Source organism: Protopterus annectens, chromosome 12.part0 (assembly GCF_019279795.1).
Source record: "Protopterus annectens isolate FY-2018-M chromosome 12.part0, PAN1.0, whole genome shotgun sequence".
In the NCBI taxonomy this organism is placed as follows: domain Eukaryota; kingdom Metazoa; phylum Chordata; order Ceratodontiformes; family Protopteridae; genus Protopterus; species Protopterus annectens.
This window is the reverse complement of record NC_056746.1, coordinates 1149404836-1149419518: the sequence shown is the minus strand read 5'-3', so window position 1 is coordinate 1149419518 and position 14683 is coordinate 1149404836. Positions and strand designations below refer to the sequence as shown.

The following is a 14683-nucleotide window of genomic DNA, read 5'->3' as shown; positions in this document are numbered from 1 at the left end:
AGTCAGCTCTGTATATGAAACGTTCACAGGTTACTAGCCCCTCCCTTTTTACCCATAATTCTCAGCCAACTAACTTCCTCTACAGATTTCTGTCATGTCATGCCAAAGTGGATCAGAAAGCAATACATTATCACCAAACGTTGCTAGACTACTGTCTGCACTGAGGCAAGGGGGTGGAGGATGGGTATAATAACAAGAATGGACTTTCTCATTCAGATCTAATGCCGTGCTAAGTATGTAACTTCTTTTTGTCATGTTGACCTTCCACTGCCACCTATCTACCAAACTTAAACATCACAGTAGGAAACACTGCAGGCTGGTTTGCCTATTTTAACTGTCTTTCCAATGTTGCTTTTGTCAGCATTCATTCTGAAACTGTTCTTTAGTGTCAATGTGATGTCTGTCACAGACAGTCTGAACATTATTGGTTCCACTAGAAAGTTTACAGTTAGGAACTTTTTTTCCGCAGATCTCTACCTCTATTTTTTGTTTTTGCAACTCCCAGGACCATGCCTTTTGGCTGTACTACTAACACCCAGTTGGCCCACTTCTTCTAGGGACAAGGGAGATGGGCATTCCTGTGATGTTTCAATCTCTATGGTTTTCAGCTAGGAACCTTGATTAGCACTTCTGTTACCTGTGAAAGTCAGTGCTAGGGAGCAGGCCAGCTTGTTCATCAAAGGGGCAGTCTACACTGTCCTCACTGAGAGCACCCCATCCCTCTGAGACTGCTGCTGCCACTCACTGAGGGGAACCATGATTCCATATGGTGGATTCCTCTTGGCTTTACTGGTTCTAAACACCATGACAGTGTAGGCTCAGCTGGCTTTAACTTCATTCTTCTAACATCTAGTGCTCCCATTTGGTGTCACCATTGTGGGAAGCCAGAGCTCCCTCCAGCCACTCCCCACTCAGGAGGATGGGAAAGCTGACAAGATCCACTCACTCCCTTCTTCCATGACCAGCTCCTACAGGGCTGTGAGTTGCTACTGAAATTGATGTATGTAGTCAGGGCTTTATCACTCAATGCCACGGATCTGACCACTTTTCTACCCTTAACCTTTCATGGGATGGAAATAAAGGTAAAACGTCTGTAATTACCCAGTTCTTACACTCTCCTTTACCCATATTTATTATTGGCCCCATACTCCACCCTCCAGTTGTTCGACAGTACATCTGTTCCTACTTTGAGACTTTATAGCTTTTTCCAGTGGTTCATCCAATACATCTTCTCTTTCTGTCAACATGGAGGTGTGAGCAGATAATAACCCACCTCACCCAAGTGCCTTGAACACTTCAAAGTCCCTGATCTCCATCTGCACCTTTTTGTCCTCTCTATTCGCTTTCCTAGTTTTCTCTCTTTCATTGTTTCTGCCCATTTTTGCTTCCCAAGCTGATGTCTTACCTTCTTTTATCCAAAATTCACTGTTACCACATCACCCTCCAGTGGTTTGGCATTACCTCTGTTCCAGAATAGAAACTGTGTATTTTTACCAGTCATTCATCCAATACATCTGCCAGTTCTCCTCAAAAATGACATACAAGTCAATATTAACCTATCTGACTCCATAGCTTTATATGCCTGAAAATCCCTGATCACTGTCTCCATCTCATCCTAGTCATTTCACTAGCTCTATGACTTTTGTTAAATCTACCCAGCTTCCATATCCAAGTTGGAGTCCCACCCTCATATTTCTGAAATGACTTGTGCATATGCAACCCAAAACATTCATTTACCAAGGAGTAGTCATCAGCAATGACCTATATGTTCAATTCCATTTGTAATCTAGTGCTCAGCTATGCTGACCAATATGTGGCACATGCAGTCCTCAGCTAGTGGTCAATGTTGTGAGTTTGCAAACTCCAATTAACTCATTTCCATGAACTTTGATATGCTCATGTGATGCTGTAGCATTAACAAAATCGCTTTGAAGCTTTGCTCAGAGTTATGATGAAATAAACCGACAGAGCAGTTTCATTGCTAGCTTTTAAGTTTAATTGTGCCTTAAGTATCAGTGACAATATATACATATATCATAACACCACAGAGAATTATTGCTCTCCAAAGAACAAGCATCACACATGGAAGCATGGAAGCCTAGTTGATTTTAAGATTTGTTTTATTCATACTCCAGTATACAATTCATGTGCAGCACATGCATCCACATTCACACACACTCAGACACACACACACACACACACATATATATATATATATATATATATATATATATATATATATATATATATATATATATGTATATGTATATATATATATATATACACACACACACACAGCTGTGATTTTCTAATTATTAGGTCTTTCGTTACCACTTTTCCTTTAGATACTGTGTGCCTTCATCCAGAAAACTGAAATTCTGCATCCTTTCATGTTCTGGAAATACGAGTAAGCTAGTTGTCAGACAAATGAAAATGACATCCAGTCCTCTTTGTATCTCTTTCCCTTCTTCTCTCTCTGTCTCTCTCTCTCTCTCTCTCTCTCTCTCTCTATCTCTATGTCTATTTCTTTTCCGTATCCAAGTGCCTTGTTTCCAAAATATACCTAGTTCTAAAACCAGCCATCAGTACTGCATGCTAAAACTTGTATGCAGACCATGCTCCCATGTACTGTACTATCCTGCATGCAGACCATGCTGTGCCATATACTAACTTGCATGCAGACCATGCTCTCCCATGTACTAACTTGCATGGAGACCATGCTCTCCCATGTACTAACTTGCATGGAGACCATGCTCTCCCATGTACTAACTTGCATGCAGACCATGCTCTCCCATGTACTAACTTGCATGGAGACCATGCTCTCCCATGTACTAACTTGCATGGAGACCATGCTCTCCCATGTACTAACTTGCATGCAGACCATGCTGTGCCATATACTAACTTGCATGCAGACCATGCTCTCCCATGTACTAACTTGCATGCAGACCATGCTCTCCCATGTACTAACTTGCATGGAGACCATGCTCTCCCATGTACTAACTTGCATGCAGACCATGCTATGCCATGTACTAACTTGCATGCAGACCATGCTCTCCCATGTACTAACTTGCATGGAGACCATGCTCTCCCATGTACTAACTTGCATGCAGACCATGCTGTGCCATATACTAACTTGCATGCAGACCATGCTATGCCATGTACTAACTTGCATGCAGACCATGCTCTCCCATGTACTAACTTGCATGCAGACCATGCTCTCCCATGTGCTATCTACTACAGTGAACACTGCTGTTATTCACTTGAAATGCAAGTATGTATTTTCCAATATGAATCAAGCATGTTTGCCTCATTACTTGTAATTTTGTAGTCTCCACTTAATTCTTAAAGTTGTTTCCTATTTTCTAATTTAAAGGTATGAGCTTTCAGAGCTGATGGTAATACTTGTTGCCCCATTAAATGGCTGGTGTAGGATGCTTGAAAATTAAATGGGACAAAGACAAGGCCGTGTAAACATCTACAGAAATTAGACAAAGATGTATATGTTATCCAGTCTATGTCAGAAAATTGAAAGTGGGCCTGTAATACTACAATGATATCCAATCTGCACTGTCTCTTCCATTTGTAAATGAACAGCACAAGAAAAATATTTAATGTTCCACATCTAGTCAGAAATTGCACTGGGTTTAAGACCCATCTTCTTGCTCCATGAGAGGGAGAAGCAGTTAAGACTTGCAGTGATGTTTAGATTATTTAATACATGAACATCACTTTAAGTCTCTGCTACTTCTCTGCTCACTTCTAACTGCAAGAAGGTCAGTGGATGGTAAGAGGTACAGTCAAATATTTCAGAAGGTATGATTGCATTTTTCAAGAGATTTCTTGTGTCAGTAATGTAGGAAAATGACTAAATTGTGGAGTCTAAAAGGCTAGCCAGCAGAATTTGGAAACTCATTTACAGTAGATTGAGGAAAAGTGAGATAGACGATAAGTTATAGTAAAACTGATTGAGTGTAGGCCCAGGCATTCAAACTGCAGCCTTCAAACTCTTGATACAGTGTCCCGTGGTCATGAGTTATTTAAGGTTAAAATAACAATGACAGTAATGGAATCTGCTTGCATAGCTTGCTTATGTTTAATGACAAAAGTGGAATCATTATGTAAAGCTTAAGGCTTGCTACACTCATTCCATACATAAAGGTTAACAAATGCCATTTGTACCTACTTAAGATAAGGAGACATGTCACAATGGTAGGAAAGCTAATTGCAGGACATTGCATACATTGCTGAAATTTCATGCAGGCTTTTGATCCTAGCAGTGTGTGGTGACATTACTATGTTGTGCAGCTGTGTTGGAGGCTGATGTTGCTTATTTAAAGCCAGCTTAATTCTTCTGGCCGTAGCACCCAGCATGCTGATCCGCTTAGACACCAAAAAAGGTGTAGCTTGCATGTTTCTAAGCTTATCACAGATAGTATTGCAGCTCTAAAAACATCATTAAATATGTTGCCAACTGTCATTTTATGGTCCTGTCTGGGGCAGAAATACTGAATGAAGAACCATCTTTTTTTATATTTGTATGCACAAGGTAGCAATTGATAAAGCCATGACAGACTATATTGGTTCAAAGTCATCCAGTTGGGTTTCATGTTCATAATATATACATTCAGTATAGCATACAGTGAGTTTAAACATCACAAAATAAGGACAGCTAATGCAAAAATGTATTTAATCAGTACACTGTAGTTGTTATTAACTATATATTAATCCAGATTACTCTGTTTTATTGTTATTAATTCATTAACTTTGCAAACTCTGTATGGAATTAGGAAATTAACAGCTTTGATAATATCCTACAGCACAGTTTAACAGTTCTCATTAAATGCTGTGATGTCAGGTGACTCCATAGACTCCATATGAAGTCCTATCCTTTTAATGCTACCTTTAAAAACTGCCATAGCACCTTAAGTGGATGTACATGCATCTTTAAAGTTAAAAGCATTTTTGGTATTCTCTGCTAGTTTGAAAATAAATGAAAAAGCATAAAGCGGTTTAAGTTCATTATTTATTTATGTAGATGTATTACTCTGGAATGTTCAGTTGTGAAATCCAATTTTCATTGTAGTCCAGGGGAGACAATGCTAACAAGAAACCCAAAGGTCACAGTAGACCTTATATGGTTAAATAAGACACAAGATGCATCTCTGTTAATGTGTATAGCACAGTCCTAAACATAGTAACAGAAAAAAGTAAATTACAGTTTGCACTTACATGGTGTGGACTGAGTACATTTTCTAAAGGAAATATTAATCAAATTATTAGCATATTAGTATGTCAGTTGTTTGTGTTCATAAACAACAATGTTACTCAGCAGTCCAGTGCCATTTATTCAATTTTTGTCACACTAAAGAAACATCAAGCATAGGCAGTAGTGGACAGAATCAAATGCCACAAACGTGTCGGTGGGAATATGCCACCAGGGATAACTATTAGCTAGAAATAATGAAACATTCAGTATGATAATACAGTCTGCTGTATTTTAGTATAGGAGTGGATTAAGTGTTGTTGCAGGACTCAGTGAATTGTTAAAAATCAAAAAGCAAGGGCAGATATTCTGACAATCTAATTGTAAGTGTAACAGTTAAGCACTTATTGACCTAAATTACCAGTTCATACTGAAAATGATCTCCTTATCTCCAAAAATTACATGCTGAGTCAAGTAATTTACTCCTCTGATACTTTGAAACAGAATTATGTATTTATTTATTTGTTTATTTCTTTAATTATAAGTGCCATTTTCTGGTTATGTATAGTTTACTAATATTCGATGTACTGAAAAATAAATAAATAAAAGTCGAGGCCTACCAGCCTGTAGTGCTGGAGAATGTAAAATTAATAAATCCTAAAATGTCTTAGTAGTAGCAGAAGGTATGCATTAAAAGGTCAGCACTTTACTGGGTATAGTCGAAGGGATAACCTGTTACCACCTAAATTACAGTACCAGGTATAATGCCAGCAAGGCATAGATACAGACTGTAAAAATCTGAGGGATACAAATACAATTGTCAATTTCTCTAAGCATGCATGAAATACATTTATATTTCCATATGCTGATTGTAAACTGAATTGCTGTCTGTCTTCCACAGGAGAACCTGAACAAACTGATGACAAACCTGCGTTCCACCCAGCCCCACTTTGTCCGCTGCATCATTCCCAATGAAACCAAAACACCAGGTATGTCCATCCTGACACAGAGAATGAAATCAAAGTAGAGTACTGGTAGTAGATTAAGGTGGGACGGGCACTCACTGCTCTGTTAATGGATTAGTTCAGTCTGTCAACTTACATTCTTATTATACTAAACGTACAGCAACTGACTCGGTTCAATGGAAGATGTGACTGACTGCATGTCAGCTGTTAAGGGTTTTGTAGTGAACTGCAGTGTCAGGGGGCTGAAGCTGAACAGACTGATTGTCCTCAGCACTCTCCCTTCTTGAAGGAGGATGGAAGGGTGGGATAAACGCTCCCCCATGCAGGTCAGGCACGCTGCCTGCAGTGGTTAGAAGAGTAAACGTAAACTGAACTAATGTCTCTAAACCAAACATGAGAGTGTACATGTCAGCCAGCTGATGTCATTGCAAATCTATTGGGTGTGTGTGTGGGGGGGGGGGGTGAGGCTCTGGAGCTTAAGAATTTATTCAGTCATTTATTTATTTTTTGACATTTGGTTACTGGGAAAGTCTGACTGGGTCAGGTACCCATTTTCAGCGGAAAGCTGAGGAGAAAAGCTCCACTACATAGAAATTTAAAAAAAAAATACATTGTATGGATAGACATTTTTACATTGAAAGCTCCACTGCATACTAATTAAAAAAGACTGAAAAAAATACATTGCATGTATGGACATATTTACATGGAAATAGACAATACCTTTTGAGGAGATCATATACTGACATAACATCCTGTACAATTCAGAAATTCTGACCTGTTAGTAGTTCTGACACAGGAAAACAATTAGAGGTAAAAATCAGTATGGATGGCAGTGGGAAGGGAAGGAAAGAAACAGGTTTCTGATTAAGCATAGTGTCCTAAAAAGAATGTAAACATGTTGGTGATCCAAACAGAGGAGGAACATTTAGAGATAAAGATAAGGATGGATGGAGGAGGGTAAGGAAAGGTGGGATTAATAATTAAGTGCAGGGATAGCAGTTATAGGGAGCTTATATTTGGGAGGTTGTATAGTACAGAGGAGATAGTGATAGTTGCTGGAGGTATTGAGGGGCGGAAGCAGGTGTAGGGAAATAGACCTGGTTAGGGGATGGGTGATGGGAGTCAGCCTGGTTTAGAACAGGTGCAGATCTAATTAAATAACAAATCTTTTAGGTTATACTTGAATGTTGTGAGAATAAGAGGACACTCCTCCAGACAGATGCTTAATGGTCTCACTCCACCTACCCAACAGCTACATAGAGGGCTAGCTCACTTCCAGTCAGTGACAATCTATGGAAGCTACTCTACAAGGTAAATTTCTCTAGAGGCAGAAAGAGTGAACCAGCCTGGTTAAATACAGGTGCATTTGGAGTTGAATCAATTATCTGAGGGTGACTGTTGTATTAGATCATGTCCAGGACCACATTGGTATGGTATAAATGAAATTAAAACACAGACTGATACTATAAAACAACATGGCATGATATGACTCCAGAACCATAGCTTATCATATCTCTAAGTGGTCCAGGATCATCATGCCAGACTGGTAACAGTGGCACTTATTCTTTAAGGCCCACCGCTTTACTGTCAAAAGTCACAGGCAGTCTATTTCTATGTACCTGACTGTTTCCTTTATCTATTTATCTTGTTCTTTATCTATTTATCTATCCTTTTCTCTGTCTAGCTGCTATCTATCTATCCAGCCTTTTATGAGTAAACCTATCTGTAATAAAAAAAAATACAAACAAATGTATTTTATGAAGGGGAATTTTGGTACATGATATCCTGAAAAGAAAGCTCTTAACAAAGTTATTAGCTAACTGGCAGCCCTTATAGTACTTATTGTATTACAACATTATTAGTTGGCATAAAGTCCTTGCAGTACTATACCAAGACAAGTTAAAGAGGACAAGTTACAAAAAGTCAGCTCACTACATCTCAGCAGCAAAGGCTTAAGGGGGCACAAGGTGCAAAGCTTGTGCTACTTCAGAGAAAGACTGTTAAAATGTCACTTGGAGTGGATCAGTTGAGGGGAAATGTTTTACAAAGAAACATATTTACAGTACTTCCATACTTCTGAAATATTACTGCTCAGAATGTAATTATTTTATGTTGTATTCTCAAGGTGTTATGGATCCATTTCTGGTACTGCACCAACTCCGTTGTAATGGTGTGCTTGAAGGCATCCGTATCTGTCGTAAAGGATTTCCAAACAGAATCCTCTATGCTGATTTCAAGCAGCGGTATGTAGAATAGCCTTTTTATTTTTGCAACATTTTAATTGTATGACACTACATTATCAATAACAGTGGATACTAAATTCAGAAATGGGACGCTTTGACTTTGCAAGAGAAAAGTCAGATGTAAGCTAAATCAGCCATGTGGTCATTGTTTGCAGATTGTAAACCAGTTAGACTCACTAACTACAGAGACTGTACATGTATCAGTTGCATTTTAATAATGAAAAGGAAAGGCAGGATGATACAGCAGAACACAGCATGGGTTAAACCGAACTGGAGTGGGAGGTGGGTTGGTAGTACATGCCAGTATAGCCACAAAACCACCCAATGCAGCTACTGTAATACAGAAACAGTTATATCTGTAGTAAGCATGTACTCTGGGCTTGCCATTCAGATTTTCATCAGCCTAAACAGCAGCTATAAACTATAATACTCTTCTCCCTAAGTTTCTGTCTTCTAATAAGAGTAGGACCTGTGGATCTGCATTGGTAGACAGCTGTGCAGTACATGGTTTATGCTTCAGACAACTCAGGTTTGATTAGCAGCCTAAGCGCTGGATAAGCCAGCCAGGGTAACTCACCCATCCTGGGAGAAGGGGTGTTAAGTCGAGTCCTGATGAAAGAGCTCCAGCAAATGGAAGACCGAGAATTGCATCTCTCATGCAGTTCTCTGTACAAGCCTGTCTAGATGTGCATGTTTTGTAACTGGGGGTGCAGGTATAAGTACATGTGCATTCACAAAAGATTCAGATTATGAGTCTTTGCAATATGCTTTCTAGTGAACAGGCCACTTCTTAGTGGCATTAAAAAATCTCCAAACTCCTCTAGATGGTAGCCATTATCCACAGCTTTTACTTTTCTCTCCTACAATACCAAGATCAGGGGAATAGATAGGTGAGCAGTAGATGGAGACAATAGCCAAAGGCACAAGGGCCAAAATATTATTCAACTAAAAAAAAATTACAGAGGTGATCTCATCGCCAGCTAAAACAGTAAGTGTTGTTTCTTGGTATGTTTTCTAGACTAAGGGAAACGTGATGTAAAAGTACTGGTGTGCATTTTTTTCTTGTAATATAATATTGAGGGCATCAACAGTAGTTGTTATAAAACTGCAAACATATGGCTCCCCTACAGATGATCGAAATTCCAAAAAGTTGACTTTCATATGGCCGAGACCATATGATAGATTTTTGGAATTCAAACGTGCAAAATGGACATCTCTTTATAGTGCGGAATGGAAAGATTTCCATCTTTTGCAATATAGTGTGATCTCGGAGTTGGTATATTTAAATTGTGGACGGTGTGGGGGATGCAGGGGGTGCTTGTCTCCCTGGTAGCAATGTATGGGTAAGTTTTTGCTTTGTGTTTTTTTTAAACCATGTTTAAAATTCCAAGTCGATTATATGATCTCAGCCATATGAAAGTCAGCTTTTTGGGATTTCGATCATGTATAGTAGGCCCAAACATACACTTTGATGAAGGAAAATTTCTGCAGGTCTGTCTTCCCACATAGCGCCTTGCTGTCCACACCTTGGTTCTTGGAGATCCTTTCCAGAGTTCTTCTTTCCCCAGCTCCTTTACCTCCCTCCCACCCTCCCTCAGTTCTTGTACACCCAAATAAAATCCATCTCATCTCCTTAATGCCCTCACTCTGGTTACACCGCCCATTTCATCTAGCATTAGACACATGTCTATTCCCTTCTTGGTCTTTCTGTCTGTCTGTCTGTCTTCTGGCCTTCTAAAACCACTTCTTAATCCCCTTACTTCATTTTCTATAAACATGAGTTTTTTCAAGTACGTGTCTTAAAATTTCCCAATTTATTTGTCAGATTTTAAACTCTTTCTCTACCAGTCACAACCTCTTGTTGATGCTACACCAAGTCCATAGGTTCATAGGTAGGTACTAGGCTATCGGCCCAAGGGCCTACATAAGCCTAGCCAACAAGGTTCCCTGGCTTACGCCACCCAAGAAAGTTATTTTCCTGTGCCACCGTTGAGCAGACACAGAGGTGATCCCCAGAGTGTATTTCCTATTTCCCATCCACTCATCAAGATTTTTCTTGAAGAGTGCTAATGAAGAACTTTGCTTGACATAGATGGGTAGCCTGTTCCAGAGTATGGGAAGTCTCTGGGACAAGAATCTATCTCTCCAGCATGTCCTGTTTATTGTGGTGATGAGGTTTAGGTCCCTAGAGCGTGTAGCTTGGAGGGATTGGGATTTCTTTAGGTGTAGCATGTCCAACAGCTATGGGTTTGACATAGCTTTATATGTTAGGCAGAGATCACCTCGGAGTAGGTGATATGCTATGGAGTAAAGCTGGAGTTTTTTGAGACGGTCAGTGTAGGGCATTTGTTTGAGGCCAGTAATCCTCTTTGTGAGGTACTTCTGTGGCCTTTCCAGCTACTGCAGATGTCTTGTGAGGTACATTCCAAAAGGGGCATTGTACTCTATAATGGGTCTAATGAGTGTCGAGTAGGGGGGAACAATGACCTCTTTTTTCCTGGATGAGAACCCTATTATGATGAGGTGTGCCACGTAGAAGGCCTTCCTGACTACTGTGGCGATGCGACTATCAAAGGAGAGACTACTGTCCACCTGGGTCCCAAGGTCTCTTATCACACATTCGGTGTTAAGTAGATTGCTGCCTATGTGGTAGTTCATGGGTACAGAGTTTTTACCAAAGGGGATGACACTGCACTTTTTGGCATTGAGCTTGAGGCCATGGCTCTGACACCAGGCATCTGTTTCAGCTAGGCCCTTCTGTAGGATGTCTACATCATTTGGGGACTTGACTATGACTCCTAGTTTGCAGTCATCTGTGAACTTCATTAGCCAGAGGCCTTCTGTATTAGCCTGTACTTCAGAGAAGCAGATACCAAACAGGAGAGGTTCCAGGACTGAACCCTGTGGTACTCCACTTGTCACTGGTTTGAGGTCAGATTTGGAGTCTGCAACTTTTACAGTGTGGGTTCTGTCAGTGAGCCAGTTGGCAACCCATCTTGTGACATAGGGATTTATACCTAGTTTAGTGAGTTTAGCTATAATTCCAGAATGGGGGATGGTGTTGAAAGCCTTGGCGAGGTCAAGTCAGGCTGTGTGAACCATCTTACCCTCATCTACGGCTTTGGTGACTGCCTCAAAGAACTCAACCAGGTTCAGGAGGCATGATCTGCCTTTCACAAACCCGATCTGGGTGGGATCCAGAGTTTGGAGGTTACCAATGTCTTTGTTTATGAGTTCCATGATGATATGTTCCATGTCCTTGCAGACCAGGCTCGTCAGATTAATAGGGCGATAGTTCCCGGGATCAGTGTTGACTCCCCCTTTGTGGAGGGGGATAACTGTTGCTGTGCACTATTCAGTGGGCAGAAAGCCTGATGCAAGGCTATTATTGAACATGGTGCTTAGGTGGGGAGCCAGTTCATTCTGAAGTTCATGTTAAACGCAGCCTGGGATGTTGTCCGGTCCCATGGATGCTGTGTTTTTGGCTATAGAGAGTGCAGCTTTTACCTGCGTAGTTGTGATTACAGGGACTCTGCATTCTTCCTGTATAGATATGGGCCCTTTAGAGGGTGGGAGGGTAAAGTTAGCACTGAACCTATCTGCCAGGATGTTAACAATATCAGTTGGTTCTGTAGTTTTTGTGCCGTTGAGCTGTAACTCAGAGCAGATCTGGGTGTTGCCATCGAGATTCTTGACATAGCTATAAAATGCTTTGTATTTGTCCTTAGAATTAGTGGTGATTTTGTTTTTGTAGCTAGCTTTGGAGGATCTTATAAGGGATCTCAGCTTCTTACTGAGGCTGACCAGGGAGCTCCTCCACTCATGAGATTTTACTCTCTTTTGCAACAGTTTCTTCCTTCTGTTCTACAGTTTGTTTATGGCAGGGGACCACCAGATTGTCTTCCTTTTTTTTTGGAGGATAGCGTCTTGGTTCTGTTTGGGATAGCATGATCCATGCACTCGTGTAAGTGCTTATAGAGTGCATTTGTGTAGGATTCAGCAGTTATAACTGTATTGTCCATCTGCATGGGTGTCATGAAGTTCACCACTTCTGTGTTATGAAGCATGAAGTTGGCTTTGGAAAAATTTTTTACCATGGTTTCCTTAATGGAGGGTGGGGACGGGATGTGGATATCAAGAGTGATTAGCTTATGGTCGGATCGGACCAACGAGGAGTTGACTTCAGGTGTGGAACACTGGTCACTCATGTTGGTAATGACTAGGTCTAGGATATTGTTGCCCCTGGTGGGGGTGTGGATAAGTTGATCCAGGGCATTGAAGTTTATGAATTCCAGAAAGCGTTGAGCTAAGGAGTTGGTACATGAATAGTTTTCCCAGTTAATGGTGGGGTAGTTGAAGTCGCCCATTATTAGGGTGTTTGGTTAAACCCTAATATTTTCCAGTACATTAAGAAAAGAGGAGTGGGAATCCTGAGGCATGGTGGGGGATCTGTAGAAAGCTACAATTTGGATTGCAGTTTTGCCCAGAGTTAGTTGCACTTGGATAACCTTGGATGCATTATGCTGAGCAACTAGCCCAGAGGTGTGGATATCCTTAATGAATATAGACACACCTCCGCCTTTGGTGTTTCGGTCCAGGTTACATGGCTGAAAAGTGTGGTATGAGTTATAGTGTGGTAGAGCAGGGGTGCTCTCTGGAGCCTTGAACCAGGTCTCAGTCACTGCACAGATATCGATGTTCTCCATTTTAAAGAGTGCCTCGAGTGAGTGCATTTTGAGATTTAGACTTTTAGCATTGAGTAGTATTACCCTCAGTTTTTGCTTGCCTGTTCCTGTTATGGTTGTGAATTTGTCATTTGAACCTTGCCTAAAAAAGGCACTATAGGGATGGCAAGAGCCTTAGCCAGTATCCGGAATCCCAGAGGCGACAAGTGCAGATCATCTGTGGCAAAGCATCATGGTCTGTCTACCATGTCATCCCAAGCAGACAGATGCTAGATCCACTTAGAATGACACCAGAAGCTTAGCCAATTGTTGAAGTCAATCATTTTGTCCTTGTACTGCGGTATCATTCTGGGCGATGGCAGAATGCTACTCAGGGCTAGGGTCATACCTTCCTGGGCTACAAGATCAGAGAGCTCTTCCATGTCTCTTTTCATGTAGTCCAGTGAGGTACATCTCTGGTCATTGACACCAACATGGACAATGACAGAGTCATATCTGTACTTGTTGTGGAGTGACCTAAGTGCGTGGGTTATGTGGTGGATCCTGGCACCCGACAGGCAGATGACAGTAACCTTCGCCTTGTTTAGCCTGGTGAGTGGGACGTCAGTGTGCCTAACTATAGAGTCACCTATGACTAGTGTGTTGGGTATGTTGTTTTGCCTTATTGGCTGTGGTTGAGTGGCACACTGAGTCTGTGGGCTATGTGTCATTTGGGTTGTGTTGGGGGATGGAGGTTGCTTGTGTTTCTGCTTTGGAGATCTCTGTTGCTTAGACAGATTATTATTGAGAGCCTCCGCGAATGTTTTTGTGTTATTTGGATTTTGGTGGTGTAGATTTATTGAGACTATGTGATGAGTGTGGTGTGGTCCAAATGTTTACCTTCTCCTCTTGACTGTCAAGTTCAGTCTTGGTTGGAGAGAGCATTACCTCCAGTTTGGCTAGATAAGTGCATCTCTCACAGGTTGTAGTGTTGGGTGGTAGGAGGAGAGGGTTATCTGTGTACATGAGGCAAATTCTACATTGCCTCAAAATGCCCAGATTGATCAGGTAGACAGGAGAGAACATTGGGAGCTGACCCTTGGACATGCCTGAATAAAAAACTATTTTCCTCTAGATAAGTGAGGAAAGTGAGTACAAGAGCTGTTTTTCTCTAAGCAAGCGAGAAAAGTAAGTACAAAAACTGTTTTCCTCTAGGTAATGAGGAAGGTTGAGTGCTATAGTAATTAGTAGCTTATTTAGTGCTTACACGTTCTGAACAAGTGCTGAGCACAAATAAGCAAATTTAAGTGCTAAAACTAAGAATCTGTATCTGCACTAGATGAGTTACAGGACAGAAACAAGTGCAAATGCAGGCTTTCAAATCAGAAAGTTGAGAGAGATGGAAAAGATTGCCCAAATGGCTAATAACTACAATTTCTGGGCCAGAACCACTCCTTATGTGGTAGACAGGTTACCTAGTGCTTACCAATCCCACTGATAAGCTAGAAGGCTTCCCTCCAACGCAGAAAGGCTTGGGGGGCTCAGAAGCTTACATACAGTCCTGGATATAGCAAATCTGTATCTGGAACACTAGTTACAGGAAAGGTA

The 14683-nt window shown here is 40.9% G+C and overlaps 1 protein-coding gene across 1 annotated transcript in view; it reads left to right on the top strand.

Annotated features, from left to right (window-relative positions):
• The window catches only part of LOC122817039 (myosin-7-like), a 206537-nt gene that overhangs the window by 67463 nt on the left and 124391 nt on the right, over window positions 1-14683 (top strand). The window contains exons 20-21 of the mRNA XM_044090174.1: window positions 6105-6192; window positions 8294-8411. Coding sequence (XP_043946109.1) covers window positions 6105-6192; window positions 8294-8411 — 206 coding nt within the window. The remainder of the gene's footprint in view (window positions 1-6104; window positions 6193-8293; window positions 8412-14683) is intronic.